Source organism: Drosophila serrata, unplaced genomic scaffold, assembly GCF_035046125.1.
Source record: "Drosophila serrata isolate PLE 108 unplaced genomic scaffold, ASM3504612v1 contig_17, whole genome shotgun sequence".
In the NCBI taxonomy this organism is placed as follows: domain Eukaryota; kingdom Metazoa; phylum Arthropoda; class Insecta; order Diptera; family Drosophilidae; genus Drosophila; species Drosophila serrata.
The window spans coordinates 656,264-674,497 of NW_028256915.1; the positions used below are offsets into that span (position 1 = coordinate 656,264).

At 45.7% G+C, this 18,234-nt stretch overlaps 1 protein-coding gene across 3 annotated transcripts in view; it reads right to left on the reverse strand.

Annotated features, from left to right (window-relative positions):
• Ten-m (teneurin transmembrane protein Ten-m) overlaps positions 1–18,234 on the reverse strand; it is a 350,373-nt gene that overhangs the window by 299,109 nt on the left and 33,030 nt on the right. For all 3 annotated transcript variants that reach the window (XM_086828715.1, XM_086828709.1, XM_086828701.1), the window contains one exon: positions 8,579–8,617. Coding sequence is in view for 1 of the 3 variants with exons in the window: in XM_086828701.1 (XP_086684827.1) it covers positions 8,579–8,617 (39 nt within the window). In the remaining 2 variants the exon portion in view is untranslated. The remainder of the gene's footprint in view (positions 1–8,578; positions 8,618–18,234) is intronic.

The following is an 18,234-nucleotide window of genomic DNA, read 5'->3' on the forward strand; positions in this document are numbered from 1 at the left end:
TTATGTATATATTAATCGTTTTGGTATTATTATGAAAGTTACTTATAATAACTGGTTGAGACGACAAACACTGGAACCCGTAGCACTGCCGGTCCGGGTTCGAGTCCCGGTAGTAAGTAGCATGGTCACCCCCGGACCTTCCTTCCATTTTCCATTGAACTTCTCCCCTCACTATTGTAAAAAAGTTGCTATACTACAGTAATTGTACAATAATAAAATTCAGCTCAATAAATAAGCATTTAAAAAAAAAAAAAACTTATAATAACTGAAAATGGATTCAGATGAACACAGAAACGATCGGGAATAACATTACTCGAACTGTCCTGTAGACTTATGTATTTACAATAAATAAAAGGTAGCTATACTAGCTAGCTATAATATTTAGTTTCCGGGTATATGAGCACCAGGACCAAGGCACAAAAGTTAATTTTTTTCCACATCATTTGCAATCTCGCCTGCGGCAGCCGCAGGACTAAAATGTTACTTTCTTCCCCACGTTTAATTTTCCTTTCTGCAAATATTTTTGGTAATTTTCGAATGCTAATGACTATATTGCAGCCCCTGTGTCAAGAGCACAGCATTCAGCAGGCACCATTGACATATTCAACTCATTATACCACCATTCGCCGAATCCTGGGCACAATAGAACCCAACTCGACGCACTACCCGGTAGCTGGAAGGGCACAAAAAGGATCGCCTGCTGCCGTTCTTGCCTCGGCGTGCGGATGTATTTGCCTGGCTAATAATAAACACCCAAATGGAAAAGGAAAAAAACGGAGCTACGCAAATGATGAATGCGGAGTGCGGAACAATGGCCACAATGGGTAACAGGATCAAAAATCAGCAACAAGAGAACCCAGCCAGCCAGCAGGGGCGGGGTGCGTTCATTAAAACTGCGTCTCGCCTGACACGGGGTGCGGACTTTTTGTAACTTGGTCGAACTACCCCGGAGCGGAGATCAAAGCGAACTGCAACTGCCAGCGACATGACCATGTGATTCCTCTTTTTATGGCGTGTAGTAGCCGGCGTAAACTTATTTCCAAAGTTGACATTGTGTCAAACACGACGTAACGAGCGAGCGAGAGGCGGTGGCCACACCTTTCGGCTATCCCAATCCCAGTCCCAATCCCAATCCAAAGCCAAATCTGAGCGCAGAGTCCTGTCGAGCGACGTGCGGTTCGCAGTCGCAATTATTGCGTTCGAATTGTCAACACCCCCGTAGAGAGCCGGCAGTGGGAACGTGTGAGGGGTTGAGGGAACGAGTGGTGGTCAAAACCGAAATACGCCACGGGCCATGCGGAGACCAGAACCCCGACCCCAGACTCCGTCCGTAATCATTCCGGTGAATATGTGTATTTTTAACGCGTCGGGTGTCGATTGTTACAATAACATTGCCCAGGGCGCAAATTTGCGCCTCTAACGACGATGATGACAGCGGCGTCGTTCCTGCCTTTCCATCGTCAGTGTGTCATCATTACTTTTAAACATTTTCCCATGTCCATCCGAACCTTGGCACCTTCTGTAATTTATTGCGGACTTCGGTACGGACTCTAACGCTGCTAATAGGGGTCAGGAGCTTATTGTCAGCAAGGCAACGAACAGGTTGATCTGAACCCAGAACAATTGTTCGTCATCGATCTCCACTCCATAGTTGGATATCCACGCCATAGTTGGTCGTATTGAGCAGCTTTTAATCCTGTGCTTTGCGTCGATGCTCTGCAATTGCCCACAAAAGATATTGACTGAGCCGCAGTGTAAACCTTCCACCAACACTTTGTCATAATATACACCCAAAAAAAAGGATTTAAGTTGCTGGCGATATGGAGCGCAGAACGGGAGCAACGCGGAGGCGGCCAATAAATCTGATTTATTGGTTTTCAAAACAGATTTTCGGCGGAGGCAGGAGACCGAAGCCATAGAAGGACTACAGCAAAATGAATGCAATCGCTTTGTCCGCGCGGCGAAAGTTGCCATGACACTTCTGACCATATGGCCCGGATGCTCGGCGTCCGAGGGACGAACAGGACAACGAAATCCATCACAAGTGGCGGACGCAGTCCTCGCACTGATGCCACAAAGCGTGGAAGGATTAAGCCGCCGCAGTGGGGCGAGGGGACAATGGAAGTTCATCAGGACGGAGGACACTGCCGGGCACTTGGTCGGTCGATGCTGGTCGGCAATTTGTCGCTCGTTTAGTTGAGTTGTGCGACAAAAATAGAATAAATGGCACTGATAATGGAAAAAATGGACAGCTGGATGGGACGGGATGAGCATAAACCGCCGTCCTGAGCAGCGACCACGTCTATGGTCCTGCAGCCCTTGGTAATCCGACGATTAATTAAAAACCTTGTCCTCCGTAAAGGGCTTAAAAATTGAAATTGATTGCCAGCGAGCTCGCTCTGCCTCGGCCTGGGCCATGCAGAGGTTTTTCCCGCCGCTCTTTACCAATTTAAGCAAAGTTCTCCGCGGTAAATAAGAATAAATATAAATACAATCGCAGTTATTACTGCGGAATTCCCCTGGGAGCCGAAGTCAACAGCGACGAGCAAACTCATCATCATCATCACCTGCGGACCCAGCAAATCGCTTAGCAAGCCCCAGAGAAGTCCCAGGGGTCAGTGTATCCGGGCGGGGAAATAAAAACAAAATGGAAAGTAAGCTAAAATGGAAACACTGTAGAAAATCCCGGGAAAATTCATTTAGAAAAGTTCACAAAAGCTGCTTGCAATTACCTACTACAGTTATTACTTATAATCGAGTTTTGCTCTGCTGTCCTCGGTAAACATGACAGCGAGAATTCACATGCAAATCGGAGTGGATCTCTGAACTACCCCGTGCATAGAAGAGCCACACGCGCCAGGAGTTTGTCCAAGTCATCCCCTCCTTGGAATCTGGGAAAGCGTCGCTTTCTCATATCAATTAGTTACAAGCGAGTACACTTGATTCATTAGCGTGATAATTACGACCAGATGAGCAGTCAAAAGGACGATGCTGACGAGAGCTTGACATGTTCCCGGAAAGGTTTCCCACGAACGGACTAGCCAAAACCAAAGCCAGAACAACAACTATATACATATATGTCTCACAATGTGCGGAGAAAGGAGAAGGTGGGGATGGGGGATAGGTCGCAGGACGACAAAAAATAATGCCAACCTTCTGAAGCAGAGAAAGTCGAGCAATTAAGGCCAACGGTTGGAAGTGCAAGCAGGAAAAACCCCAGAGAGCACCGAGTCGGAAAGGGGAAAGTGAAATGACAAAGTCAACTGCCGCGAAAACGAATTGCCGAGCTAGCGGAGCAGGAAAGTCATCTCGTATCTCCAGGTGGGATGTGAACTGCGAATGAAAGTGGGATGTTGATGATGTCAGAGCGAAAATATACCCTAAGCCGGGCCCCCACACCAAGCGGCCATAAACTGAATCCTTTCGGCGGCAAACCCTTTTAATTGGACTACAAAGAGCAGACGGGGTGTAACTGCGGAATTCTTTCGCCTTAAAGCGCAGGAATATTGCACAATGGGAAGGCGCGTCTGTTGTCAAGACAATTGATTTCATCTGCCCCATAACTCATCGCCTGGTTATCCTACCTACCTACCCTTTTCCCATCCAGGTTTCGACGTGTTCGATTCGGAATTCGGCACACATTTTCCCTTTGATTGTGTTAAATTATAACTTATTCGCGGCTCGAATCGATGGCAAACCGCCTAAAGCATCCCCTAGCAAAACTGTCATATTTACCCCTGTACACACTGTGTGCGCTAATTGCAATTTGTTCAGTTGTGTTTGGACCGACTCGGAGGATAAGGCTTATGGTATTTGCTCAGAAGAATTTGTCGACTGGCTCCGATGTGTTGATGCATTGAAGTGATCCAAATTGAAATGTAATGCTCAGCACAAACTGGAAACTGGATTATCCTTTGGATAAACACCAGGCTCTACCTCTGACCCACTTTGTGGCTAAACCCGGGAGAGATCGATAGGAGCCCCAATCGAATCGCCAATTATCACATAACAATTTCCCCCGACGCTCAAAGCGGCTCATTTCCCTCCACTCAATGTTTAATTTCCTTTCAATTTATGCTGCAAATCGAGGACGCCTTCCCTGAAAAGAGTCACCACCGATGGCAGCCAATTTTCCAGGGTCAGCTACGAAGCTGTGCCAAGTCGAGTCCCCGGAGCAGTGGAGTTATGTGCGGGTGCTTATTACGGAGCATATCAATGGCACCCGAGATGCGGGTGCGGCAGGGAAGTTGGAGCAGCATCAGCATCAGCTTCGGCAAACAGCAGCCAGCGAGGCAAGCAGAAAAATCGCTTCAAGTGTCAATCAGTGCCAACACAGATGCCACACACAAGCCAACACTCGACCCAAACACACACACTCGCAGGAGCTGCAGCACAGGCTGATAGAAGCTAATCGATTTATGTTGTAATATTCAAAAAGTTCCCCATAAGGACTTGGCCCAGGCGACGACCTAATCCAGTGCGACTCCCTTGTGAGCCATCGCCGTTATAATTTCCCAAGCCCAGCCAGCCACACCTCCATTCCGTGCCCATCCCACATGCTCATCTGGAGCACACAGCATCCAGGCCACGTGTTCGGGGCCAGGGGCTTCAGGCCATGTGTGTCCTCCGAGTTTGTCGCCTTTTTATCTGCCTGCATTTGTCGCATTAAAATTGAATAAAAAATCAATCTCAATTCTAGCATAATTTGATTCCTGCCTTCGATTATCGGAGAGAGGGGCGACGAACCTTGGCAAATGAAGAGCTGAATGCAAAAAGAAAACAGCAAATAAATAAATAATGATCTGTAAGGGCTTTTGCCTGTTCGGCGGAGATATTTATGCGACTAGCTTTCGGGCCGGAAGGTCAGGGGAATCCCCTTCCTCCCACGCCAAGGCTTCCGCAAGTGCATTAGCAATCCGTTTCTTGCTGGCTACGAATCTCTTTCTTACCCGGGCTTAGCACCAAATTCACTTAGCTCAAAGTTTTCCCCCCCAGCCGCTGCCATGTGTGTGTGTGTGTGTGTGTGCGGGAAAACTGAGAACCGAACTTCCGCCCAGCTCCCGATCCGTGGCCACGCTTATTCCAATGCATTTAATAAAGTGTTTATTTCGGTTGCAACAAATTTGCCAGCTCAGTGCGGCGAGCGTGGAAGACAATGCCAACCGAGAAACCGAAAAAGCGAAATACCCAAAACCTGGGCACGACACAAAGGAAAATTGCTTTTCCGCCGCGCAGACACACAGTCAACCGAGGCAGACGCAGACCCAGCCACATCCCAGCCACATCCGGACCCGCACATGGGGGAAATACTTCGCACGCTTCATAGCAACGAAAATATGTGACCATCTCCACATCCACAAATAAGAAAAAAGAAATAGAGCGCCACGCGCTCCTGGCAAAGCCATCGAAGTGCTTTCCGATGACACACGGCCCTGTCTTGCAGGCAAGGATGCGTCCGGGCCACCGCATTTTCCTGGACTCACCCCCACAGACCTGGTCCTCGCTGGGTGGCACTTCCTCCTCACGGTGCCATCTCCGGATTCCAGCGAATTCGGCGCCCAAACTTTTGCACTCCCAGCCAGCCAGGCAGCCAGGCAGCTTAGTTTTATTCCGCTCCCAAGTTGCCTTTTACTTTTCTTTTCTATTTGTCTTTCCGAGGATTCAACTACTGTTCGAGGGGCGAGGACGGGCTTGAGTGGCACATTATTTGATGATGCTCTTCGCGATTTTTTCGCACTTGAATGCCTGATTTTTATTAGTTGAATTCTTTACGGTTTTACGGCGCTGCTCCTGCCGTCGAAAAGTTTCAGTTTTCTTTGCTTTTCCGCCTCTCCGTCTGCGGGGAAAAACTTTGGCGTTCCGAGATTTTGAAATATGGCTGGAAAATCATCTCGGTTCGATAATCGAAAGTTCCTTGGCTGGGCAGTCGATCACTCGGGCTCGGCGCGTGGATAAAGACAATTGTCGGATATTATCATGACGGAACCGGCTCTTATCTCTCTGCGGACAGGGCGTCACTCCTCGAAAAGCGCAAAAATCCAAAAGAATGCCAGGCAACAGTAAAACAAACGAAGGAACCGACTCAAAAACGGAAATGAAAGTCAATTTGAATACATTACCAATTCTAATTACGATTTTCAAGTACAACGAACGGTGCCGGCGACGTTGGACGTTGGACGTTGGACAACGGACCGGAGGGGATCGTTAGAGGAGATTTCGCCAAACGCGATGGCTTGAATAATATAATATTGGCTGCTGGAAGGGACGTCCGAAGGGGCCCGGGGAGAAACCGCCAAGCATTCAAATTGGAATTTCAAAAAAGCGAATAGACAACAGGGCGACAGACACAGCGGGCGGGGCGCAGTCAGAGTTCTCGCTGACCAAAGATTAGCCAGAAAATCGGAGGAAAAGCTGTGAATTTTCACAGCCAGTGACAGGAAAATGGCGGCCACGAATCGTATTTGAATACATCAGCTCGAGGGCTGAGCGGAGCCCGGAGGAGGGTATCACCGAAGCCCTTCCTAGGCTAAGGCCACGCCACTGCCAGATGAATTGGAGGACGGAGATGCGCGGCGGTATTCACATTTCGTTTTATTAAAAATTCAAATAATTTGCGTTATCGCTTTAGACGCAGCTTAAGCCACCTGCAAGAATCAACAGCCAGCCTCCCCATCCAGCCAGAGGGGCTTCAGCTTGAGTCCTGCCATCACTTTCCCAAGTCAGCCAAGTTTGCTTGTGAGGCTTGCTTATTATGCAGGTTTTCCCAATTTTTCTCTCTGCCCCTGTCTGCCAGTGCCAAGGTCTTGGCCAATTCCTCGTCCTGGGTAGCGATTTAATATGCCTCCTGCCTCCTGCATCCAGCCGGAGGAAGGAAGAGCGCCCGAATTAGAAATGAAAATTAAGTAAATATTATAATATGTTGCCACCTGGCAGCAGGATCGAGAAGGTGCCCCAGCACCCAGTCGCCCCATCCTAGATACCAGCGGCTTGGCAAACAAATGATAAGCATTTCATTTGATATTCATTATTTGATATCGTGCAATATGAAATAAAAGTAAAAACGCCAGCGGAAATGAAAATGTAACCTCCGCTTCTGCATTCGGAACGTGGTCGTGGTCGTGGTCTATGCCCAGGTGGGGGAAGCGGCAGCCAGACAAGTTGCCGGATTAAATGTTTGCCTAAGTGAAATATGTTAAATGTTATGATATGTGCCGTTTCCTTTGGTGCCCCTGTCCGACTTCGGAGGGCTTCCCCGGGTCCTTGATTTATGAGATTAAATGGAGTATCCTGGCGGCGGCAGCAGGAGATGGGCCTCTGTGTCTATGGCATGACTTGCAGCTCATCTGCAGGAAGCTCCAAGTATAATTATGAAGGGTTCAGCAGCCTTCGGCTTCAGCTTCAGCTTCTGCTTCAGCTCCAGCTCCAGCTTCTGGCTCCCGCATCCATTTATCACATTAGCCGGCCAGACTAATTCGCTTAAAAGCATATGAATACCCCGAAATGAATCCATTCAATGGCCCCCAAGCATGCGATGAGTATTATTTTTTGCGCTGCCTCTGCTTCGCCGAAAGTCAAATCGCAACATTCATCAGAAAGTAATAAAGACAACAGCGAACGGGGATGACCAGGCGAGGGACTCCGCGAAGAAGTTCGTCCAAGCCGGAATCGATTTTGATTTATTTTGGTTCGGCTCCCTTTCAAAGCACAGCAAAGTCATGTGGGAGTCAGACGCCTTGGATCGGGCACCAGGAAAAACTGATTCGAAACGCAGCTCTTGCCGAATCCGCACTCAACTTTATTGCATTTCAGCGATATCAGCGACTGGCGGTGAAAATGTCCTCGTGGAGGCCAGAAGGAAAGGTAAGGACGCGTGTGTGCTCGCCTAGCGTGAAATTATGAGAGCTTCTCCAGGCCAAGCAGCAACACGGCCAAATGCCAATGACAAGCTTAAGCTCCTTGAAACAAGCAATTGCTGGAAGTGGAAGAGTTGGGGGCTGGCACTGAGGGGGAAAAGTGAAAGTGTCAAGGATGCGGCAAGCGTTTCATAGCCAAATTAAATTGTGCCTCGGATGGAGGCAATGCGTACCGTCAACGCCGAGTGAAAGGATAATGCGCGCATAAAAACATTTTTAATGAAATCGAGACGACGACGTCTAAGACAGTAACAAGTGCGTTTTAATTTAAACCTTAGCTTTACCTTGCACAACCCTTTGGCATCTAGCGGAGGACGAAGAGCTCTCGTTCCCCCGCTGCCACGCATTAATTTCATATCCCGCCTGAAAATTTTAATTAATTTTCAGCTTGATTGCGTTTTAAAGAGCCGCTTGGTTTATGTTTTAAGGGGCTGGGTGGTGTTGCGGTTTCCCGGGGTCTGGGAATTTATAGTTATTGTGGCGAGCGGCTGGGCCGGAGCCAATGTGTGGGCCTGAGCTCAGGAGCTGCAGTGAAGCGCCTTTGTTTCGGTTACTTTGTGTCGAAACGAAACAAATTTCGGTTTGTAACCATCCCAATTTTTACATCTTCAGTGGCTTCTTAATTAATTTTTGATTCGAAAGCACTAACTGTGCCTTAAACTCACCTTTACTGGTGTGTCTGTCCAAATTTGGATCCTTGAGACCTGCAACGAAGTGAAACTGGGTTGAAAAAAACATAGCTTATATGAAGAGTAACAGAACTATAAACATATATGTGTAGAAGATACAAGACTGTTGAGTCTTGCCAAATCGGAAACTCTGGCTGAAAATAGATACGAATCATCCAAAAATGTTGAGGAATTGACCTATAACTCGCAGGAAATGAAGGACGAAGGTGAAACAAAGAAATAAAATGGGCCTCTGGCAGGAACTAACTTGCTCACGCTATCATCCAAAATGCCCGGTCGCGTGTGTTGGTAAATTTCTAATTAATTCCTCGCCTTGGATCTTGGCTCAGGCGGAAATGAACTTAAACTTTTAGAGCGGAAGTCAAAAGTTGCTATTTTTCTGCTGCAATGGCTGGTCAGAAGAAGGAAGTTATTCCTTCCCCACCCGCTCGTCCTTTGGATTGTCATTGTGCCTCGAAGTTATTGTTTATGGCTCACTCGTGGAAGTCTGGCCGCAGTGGAAACGAAGCCCTTCTTATTCAATTCCACTTATTCTCTTATTAAGAAAACCCTAATAAACTAACGGCTTCAACGTTTAGCTACACTCATTTCCCATTAAAAAGCTCTCGACATTTTTATTTTAATTTCACTCGCCGCGGCATTTAATTAATTCCCAGCCATCGCCACAAAGCAGGCGACAGTGAAGCTCTTTGTTTCCTTAGCATCTTTCTTTCTCTCAATCCAAAGGATGTCTAGCCAATGGTGGAAAAAAAAAAAAACCACAAAATGTCTAATTTGGGACCAACAAATACCCTATGATTGCCATTTAGAAAATGGGTACATTGAAAAGTAAACAAAGGCTGTAGTCGACTGTAACGTATCCAATTAAATATTTAATTTGACTTTATAGTTTTAAAATAACATTGATAACAATCATTATGACAAACAATCCTGCTAATCATATGATTTAATATTTATTAATATATATTAAAAAATCCTGAACTTTTAAGGTAAAGCAATTATTATCTTTGATTATAAGGGTTATAAACCAGACAGAATGTGCAAGCAAATGATCTTTATGGACATCAAATCAAAAACAACAGTTTCTTGAGATTTTCAGTTTCGAGAGCTTGTCGTTAAACCATTTGTACCGCCCCTCTGGCATCGAATTATCGTAGCACTATATTTTGAAAAGGTTTCTATTTAATTTTAATTATTAATTATAATGCTTATTAATGGAGCCCCTCAGACACTTCAAAATTATATATAATTTACAAAAATTACATTCTTTAGCTGAGTGAAGTGCAAACCTGTATACTTTCAGAACGAATTTTCATCCAAAAGCGAATGTGCCTCTTAAACAGGACAAAATTGCAGTCTTATGGGAAAATTCCCCACATGCCGCAGACATTGCGGTATTGGTCGACCGAAAACGAAAAACTTGTAATGGGGATGCTGAATATCAGAAGGCAGTTGGAGATAATGCAGTTAGGGTTTAATTGCGTTGGGTTGCTAAGGTCAGACAGGGCTGGGAAAGGGCAAATAAATGAGAAAATACACAAGTGAATAAAGTAAGCTTCCCGAGTTGATAACTTAAACAATCAGTCTACTTATTGCCGTCAGAAATGACGCTTCAATGGGCCATGTTACAGATTTTATTAACTTTGTCGCGATGCTCATGTAAATATTCAGATAACTGTTCAACTTTTATGTGCCCAATTTCCCTCTTTCACCCCTCAATAACAAATCTCGATTAATTACGGCCTAGACATCATAAACTTTGATGTTAGCATCGTGTAAACTGTCTCGGGAGTGTGTTAGCTGGAGGGAGGCGGTTAAGTAAATTATCACTTCATGGATCCGGCAAATCCATCTGAAAGTTTTATGTTGGCTACGTGCCCATAAATTTCGCTGCACTTTTTGCTCGGGAATATTTGTGGCTGAATCATTTTATTGGCATCTCAAAGTAGCTCCGAATGGGGCTGGTTCCGAGGCCTTTAGATGCGGCAGTTCTTGTTGGCATAATTAGAAAAGTGGCCAATGCTCGGAGTTCATTCCATTCTCTTGGGGTTCATCGAACGTGGCGGTCGCATCGGGTGGTTTGCCATTAGCTGCAAGTCCTTCAGCCGACTTTAAATATGCACAGCCCTCGCTGCGAGAGCGAGTTGTGCTCTCCCGGAGTGGATCCCACAATCAGCTCATCTCAATTGCAATCACTTAATTCCTGCCACCGTCGGCCCACCCCGAGCAGGCCGTGGGCCTTTGGCAAACATTTTTGCGAGAGCTCTCGCAATCCGCACACTTAAAATATTTACGCAATCAAAATTAATGCAACTGTCATGTTTTCCCGCCCGCAGGCAGGATCTCCCTACCCCTTCCCGCCACTCGCCCACCACAGGCTCTGCCGGAATGCATTTAGCGTTAAATGCAAATACACTTTAGAACTCTAGCCTCGTCCGGGGGCAATCTATGGACCGTGGACCGTGGATCTGCTCCCCCTCCTGGCACTGAGTGCGTTTAAATTTAAACAGTAAAACCAAACTCATTACCAACAACAAGTGCAGCACTAGTGGCCAGGAGTGGATTTGATACTGTGTGGCTATAACACTCAAAAATGTAGTCCTTTTCGAGATACATTTAAAACAGTTACTTGAAATATGTACAACTTGTTCTTAATATTCTTGTTACTGGGTTTGTATGTATAATTACATCAACAGGCGAGACTCCAAGCCCAAGTGATCGTCAAATTAGGTTTTGATTGTCCAGTTAACCTCTCGGGTCGAAGTCCGGTCCTGGCTCCTGCGGAGAATGACGTCGTCGAAATTACCAAAATGTCCTTTTGCGCAATTTTGTGGACATTGGAAATCGCTTTGATTGAACCGCATGCCGGGGCAGACAACAGATACAGTCACATGTCCATGGGCCGCTGGACAATGGCCACACATAAAACAAACACGTACCGACCCCCCTTCCCGCCCGCGGCCTCGCCCGTCGTGCGGCAGGAACAAGTCCGAAATCCACTTGGCAATTGCAGCTGCAAATGCGCTTCACTGCACTTACAATGCGCATCAGCAGGAGGAGCGGTGCGGTGCGGCAGGAGGGGCCAGGATCCACAGTCTGTAAACTGTCCGGCGAATGCGGATTGGGAATTGGTTTTATGTCGCTTGCGCCTCAATGGAGATGCATTTTACACTGCCCTGCTAATCTCCGAGTGTGGCGAAAGCGAAAGCCGGCCCAGCCCTCCCACGGGAGACCTATTCCCCGCCTGGCCCTGCCCCCGGTGCACGCAAGTTGACTTTGAAAATCAATTAACAACATCAAACAGAAGCCGGATGCTGACGTGGACAGCTGTCGGCCAGCGCCAGAGGACCCGGTCGCACTCCCACTCCCACTCCTTCGGAAAGTGCGTAAATTGCAACTGTAAATCAAATATGACAACGCGCACGGCGGCAAAATCTGCATGTGTGTCAGTCACATTAATTGTCCACGCCCCCTTCCCCCGGCGGCGTTTGTATTTTATTGTTGTGTTAATGAGTGTGCATAGGCAGCTCCGGCCGATGGCCGATGGCCGTGCAGCGGATTGCAATTTGCTGATGTGACATAAAAATGTGTTACCCCGGACGCGCGAGCAGGGGCCGGAAATTTAATTAATTGTATAGAAAGTTGTTCAAAATATCGAATATTAATTGGATATTAATTACGTAGATAATAAATGCGTTCGCTGCACAAACTTCGCCAGTCTGTCCCGGGAGAGGGGAAAGCCTCGGATTGTATCCGATTTCCTTTAGCTTCCTTTCAGACCCGCCTTCGACTCAATTGTGGTATTTAAGCGCGGGACAAACAGAAAGGAAATTGAAATAACGGAGAAGGCCAAAGCAGAGAAAACCTTTTATATCATTCAGTGCAAGGACATTTTAAGATTGTTACAGTTACTGCCTTTTAATTGTGCCCAGTTATCGAGGCAACGCCAATCGACCAATCAATAATCTGTGATAACTCAACTTCCATATCGAATGCAATTTAACGAAGACAAAGAGACATTGACCCAAGGGGCACTTGCCTTGCCTTGTTGCTTTTGCTTTTCGGCTTAAATCTGAAGCGAACGAAAGTATTATTCTCAATGTTTGGGTCTCGTTTATGTTTATTAAATATTTACTCAGCGCCATTTACTGAGCAGAATGTAAACTTCGAACCCGTTTGCAAATCAGAACTAATGGACATTGGACATTTCATGTTAAATGACGTCGGCTGACCTTGCTCTCGGACATCCTCGAGCTCTTCAGTATGCAGAGTCATGACCCGGACTCCACTGCGTATTCGTGATATGCAGTGCACTTCCGCCTCTGTTCGACCAGCACGCCTTCGACATGTTTTGCATATTGTTTACTTCTTTTCGAGTTCCGGCCCTCCGTGCTTCTGCTGGTCCCATTGTCTTGCAATTGCTTTCGGAAAGGTAAGCAAGAACCAGGGGTAGCTTAACCCTGGCCTCATCTGACCCGATGGACCCGAATATCAAATTGATATCACAGTTACAATATTTCATTTGCTCTAACACAAACTGTCTTCTGTTTCGTTTCGTTGTATGCAAATTTTCTTTCATTAGGCCTGACAATGTCCTCTTTCAATTTAGGTTCAAGTGACATTTTCTAAAAAAAAAACATAAATTTAAGCAGTAAATAAATCTGATATTGCAAATTGAATTACTTCAGTTAATATAATAAAATGTATTCCTTTTCCATATTAAAAGAAGAACGGAAGCTAACTTCGGAAACACAATGTTTATATACCCTTGCAGATAAGATCACTAGGAATTATTACAAAATAAATAATACATGTCTATTTATGTTGAAATATAAAAAGTAATGCCTGCTTTCATTTTATTCACCTATGTATATCGGTTATTTAGATATAGATATAGAGGAAATGCAAAACTGTGAATGTCGCCCAAATTTCATAAAATTAAAATCAAAATTCTAGAATACAAAAATGGGCTATATTCCAAATTTGATGAAAATCTGTTGAAAACTGTAAAAGTTATAAGTTTTAATTGTATACTTAATTGTGTTTTAACATGAATTTATATTATTTATATTGTATTATTTCCAGTGATCAGAGTTCTATATGCAAAGCACTTTGGGTCAAGAAGTTCATTTTTTGGCCAAAATTCTGTAACTTCTAAAAAAAATTGTTTAGAGACATGAAATTCTGCATGCACATTCTAAAAACATTGAATTTGATGTGTTCAAAATTAGTAATAGAAAATATTTTTTTAATGTAGATAATCCCTACCAAAATTGAAAAACATTTCCATTTTTTTTTTTTTTTAAAAAAAAAACTAAAAATTCGATTTGAATCTAATTTTATAGAAATGATTATTTAGATAATATTTATTAGAAAAAAATATATTTGTTCCATTAAGTGCAGGAGTTTTTTAGTTTTAAGCCTTTGCAAAGGCGTATAAACTTCGGCGTGCCGAAGTTAGCTTCTTTTCTTGTTAATTTTTTTTTACTTAACTTGTTTTAAATTGTATAAGAAAACTTAAAAAATATGAAAATTGCAAAAAAACAAAAATAACCTCAGTACTTTTTACATTTTTTTGGGGCTGACTCTACATCAGGCTGTCTCTAAATTTGTAAAAGTAAAAGTATGCGCGTTACACATTTAATTCCATTAGCTGTTTAAAAACTATTGATCAACATTAGCAGTCAAGATGCAATCGTATTCTGTCTGTCTGTGATTATTTCTCGATATATTTTTTCTTATTAAAATTAAAAGGTCCAGAGGGACAATTATAGGCTGTGGGAACATTATATGTGTTGAACAAAACATGTGCCTGAGTGCACGTATTCCACTTCCACGAGGATTGTGTTCGGTGTCGACTTAATTTCGCCAACAGCAACACGGCAACAGAAATAGAAGTCGGAAACAGCGATCAATTGTCAGATTGTTGCCTGCGAGCAGGAAGCAGTTGAGTGCGCTTAAAACTTTTCCAAGGGCCATTGGGAAGGACGAAGAGAACCGGGACAGACCAGGCAGCCAGCATATTGCGCAGGTGGAAAATTTATAATTTGCGAAATTGCCACTCTGCCCCACACACGGCTCACGCACGCTGGCAGCATGTTAAATGGGCAGTCAGTCGGCCCCTCCCACCTCGTCCTGCCAGGAGCCGGCTCTGCCGCCTTAAATTATGTTAACCTCAAACGAGACGATCCGGCCTCCGACCCGGCACGACCCGTGTACAAGGTTCGATTTAAGGCCTCGTTTATTTTGCCATCCTGGCCCGGGTCGCACTCGCCAGCCCTCACCGGAGGAAGGGCGGACCGGTCGTCTGGTTGCATGTTGCAAAAGTTGTTGGCGTTGCACAACCGCATGCCACAACATGTAGCCCAGCCCGACTGGACGACCTGCGGGCTGGGGCTACCCCCGGTGCTGGGGGTTCCGTCCGACATGCCCCACTTGGCAATTGCCAAAACTATTTGTTTACATATTTAGAGCCGGCCGAAGAAGAAAGCCGACAAGGCATGTTGTCAAGTCATGTTAACTGTGAAATATGCGCATTTAAATGAAGTGGCAGGGGTGATCGGGGCAGGGTGATCCGAGTGGTGTGCGTCAGGGAATTATTTGTTACCACCTGGAGCAGGCTGCCTCCACATATGTGCATATATCGATTGCACAAGTACTACCACCTTGATGGAATATGCAACAGTGCACGCATACAGGACAAATGCTCCAAGGATCTATAGATTGGATCGGTCTTCGCAGTCTAAGCAGCACTTCAAGTTGGGCGCCCCATCCTGGGTAATGCCACCCCAAAAACATCTGGCCATATCTTTGCAGCGCCACCCACACGAGTCAAGATCAAAGTTCATCTCTTCGGATGTAATTAAGCCATTTGATGCACGTTTTGCCAATTCAAAAAATGTATATCCCTGGACCTCCCTGCTCGAGTCCCAGACATCTTCCTCTTATCGCTGCCAGCCGCCCAATGCAAATTCCTCCTTTAAATGCCCGAATAGGGGAGAAATATGAATTGCGCCACGCATTTTCATCCCCATTCAGTGGGGGGTGGGTACCCGCTGGGCATACAATTCGTAGAAAAATCACGCGCACTTATCTGGCATCGTAACCTTAACCAAACCAAGCCCCCGCAATTAACGCCCATTGGGCTGTCAATGTGAAAAATGAGCGATGGGGGAAGTCCCCGGGGCCCGGGGCCTTGCCAAGGAGGCCGTCTTGAGCAACTGCGAAATGATTTGCAAACGACGAGCCAACGCAATCGAATTCCGAGTGCCAAACGTTCCACTCCGCCAATAGCTACAAATTTTAATTGCTTCGCCGATATCTGGAAGAAGGTCTGGCAGGAGGCGTGGCAGGACTGCCCCCGAAAGGAGGCAGCGTTCTGGCAGTAAGTCGCATTGATAAGAGAGTCACGTTCTGGTCCTGGCGGAGCAAGAGAATGTTGTTGCTGTCTTCATTATCACTGACAGGAGCGGACGGAAACGAGTGGGGGCCAGGAAACAATGGTTACTCTTTTATTGCCCGCGCCCGTGCCTGCGAGTCAAATTGATAAGATGCTGAAAATGACTTGGAAAACAATAAACGTGGGCATGAAGCGGGAAAGCCTCTGTTCACTTGCCAGCGAAATGAATGCGTGAATCGGGAGGGAGGTGTTCTTCGAACAGGGCACAGTCCTCGGTGCATAAACAGAACGATTGAGACATTTTAATGAGCGGCAGGGGGGCTTTCACAAAGTCTTCGATAGATTCGTTGGGTTAGGGGGGAGTCTATCTTGCTCTACGCTGAAACTTTTGTGTCGAAAACAATTCGAGGCACTCTCAGAATAGAAGGAAACTTTACCAAGGATAACTGGGTAAACTCCTGAGCTGAATTATGAGCTGCATCACTTTCCTCGTTCTACTCTTTAAAACATTGTTACACTTCATGCCCCGAGACCACCACTGGCTCCACTCCCTCATCTTCGCTTTAAGGACACTCATTTGCTTAGTCAGCTGAAGCAGGAACGTCCCTCAGCAGCGGGAATCCGCCAGCAGCACCTTGCTAATTTCACAGCCAAGTTAAGTAGCGAAGAACTTGACAGTCATTTAATAAAATTTCATTTCCACCCATCAGTTCAGCACCACGAAAACCGTTCTGCGTCAAAGTCGGAGTCCGCTGCAACAAAATTTTATGAAATACTTGGAGAGCAAATTTTATGTGTGTTGGCGGCTATAAAATTTTGGCGCCAGCAAAAGTCTCCGAAGCGCTTCCAGCGGTTTACCCCGGACTCCCTCTTGGCCAGCTTTGTCTCTCGCTCCCTGGGCTCGCCTTTGGCTAATAATACCAGGGCATTTACACCTTTATGGGGCGTACTTAGAAGCGTTTATTTATGCTAATGGCCGAGGTGAAGCAGCGGGAAGGGGAGCTGATGCTTGCCACTAATTCTACCCCGAAGCCCTGTAAAACTGCGGAGCCAAACAACAAGGGATAGTGAGCTTAAGATTTGAGCAGGTAAAGTTGGAGATTGTGCGAAATGCGTATATTTCATCATGGCGTTCCGAAACTTCTGGGCCCACCCTCACATCTTGACCCAAAGCCCTGCCCTAGATCCTTCCCCTCGTCCGTCGGCCAACGACTTTTGTGCTTCACATTCTTGTCTCGAATGTGTTTGTAATTTCCCTGGAGTGTGTTTGACTTTGACGACTTAAGTTGTAAAACTTTAACATTATCATTTTCACTACACGAAGCCCGGAGACGCGCACAGGACACACGCAGGACACGAGCGGATCCTTGGCACATGTGAGTGCCTCTGGCCGGGAGTCTGCTCCTTTAGATGTCTGTCCCGGGCCCAGACAGACAGACATTTTGATGATGTTGACCTTCGCTACTTTTACTTTCGCCCCCAGAAACGCCAGCAGTGCTGTTCGCCTTCTTTTAAAGTTTCCAGCGACCTCAGGATATTGTTGACATATCGCATTACAACAACTAGACGGACAAGGAGACTGCCACAGACTCTGACGGGGAGAGAGAGATTCGGGGAGAGTTCAGGGAGCTTGTCACCTCATGTCTAACCTTGGCTCCAGTTACCAAATCCCAAGCCGATATTTTGGCTGGCTTTGCCTCACATGTGTCAATTAGTTCAATCAGAAGTCGAGCTCCCAGCGACCGCACAAAGCACCCCCGCAGAACCACCCTGAGATGGCTTGCGGGGCATCGAATGTCACTTTAAAGGTTTTCTCCAGCCCATCTGTCTCCCCAAAAAAAAGAAAAAAGAACAAACAATTGGGTAAATCACGTTTGTAGCAACCCTCCTGAATCAGTTTTTCTACAATCCATGTAAAAGAGAAAGCAATTAGTGTATGAGTCTCCTTGTTATTATGTTACTATGATGTTTTGATCAATGGCATAAGTATTTTAATATATTTATGAAATGTCCCTTAGAAAGCTAAGAAAACAAATTTCACAAAGGTTATAAATATTTCTCCACAAGCTATCCTAGATAACTTTGGTAACCTTGGATAAACTATAGAAACCCAGTCTAGACACTTCTGTTCAACTCCAGTACCGAGCTTTTTTCTCACACGTATTCGTAAAATCAATTTTATCGGATTTCCCCGACCATATGAATGTTAACCTGATATTTAGCTTATCGCGAA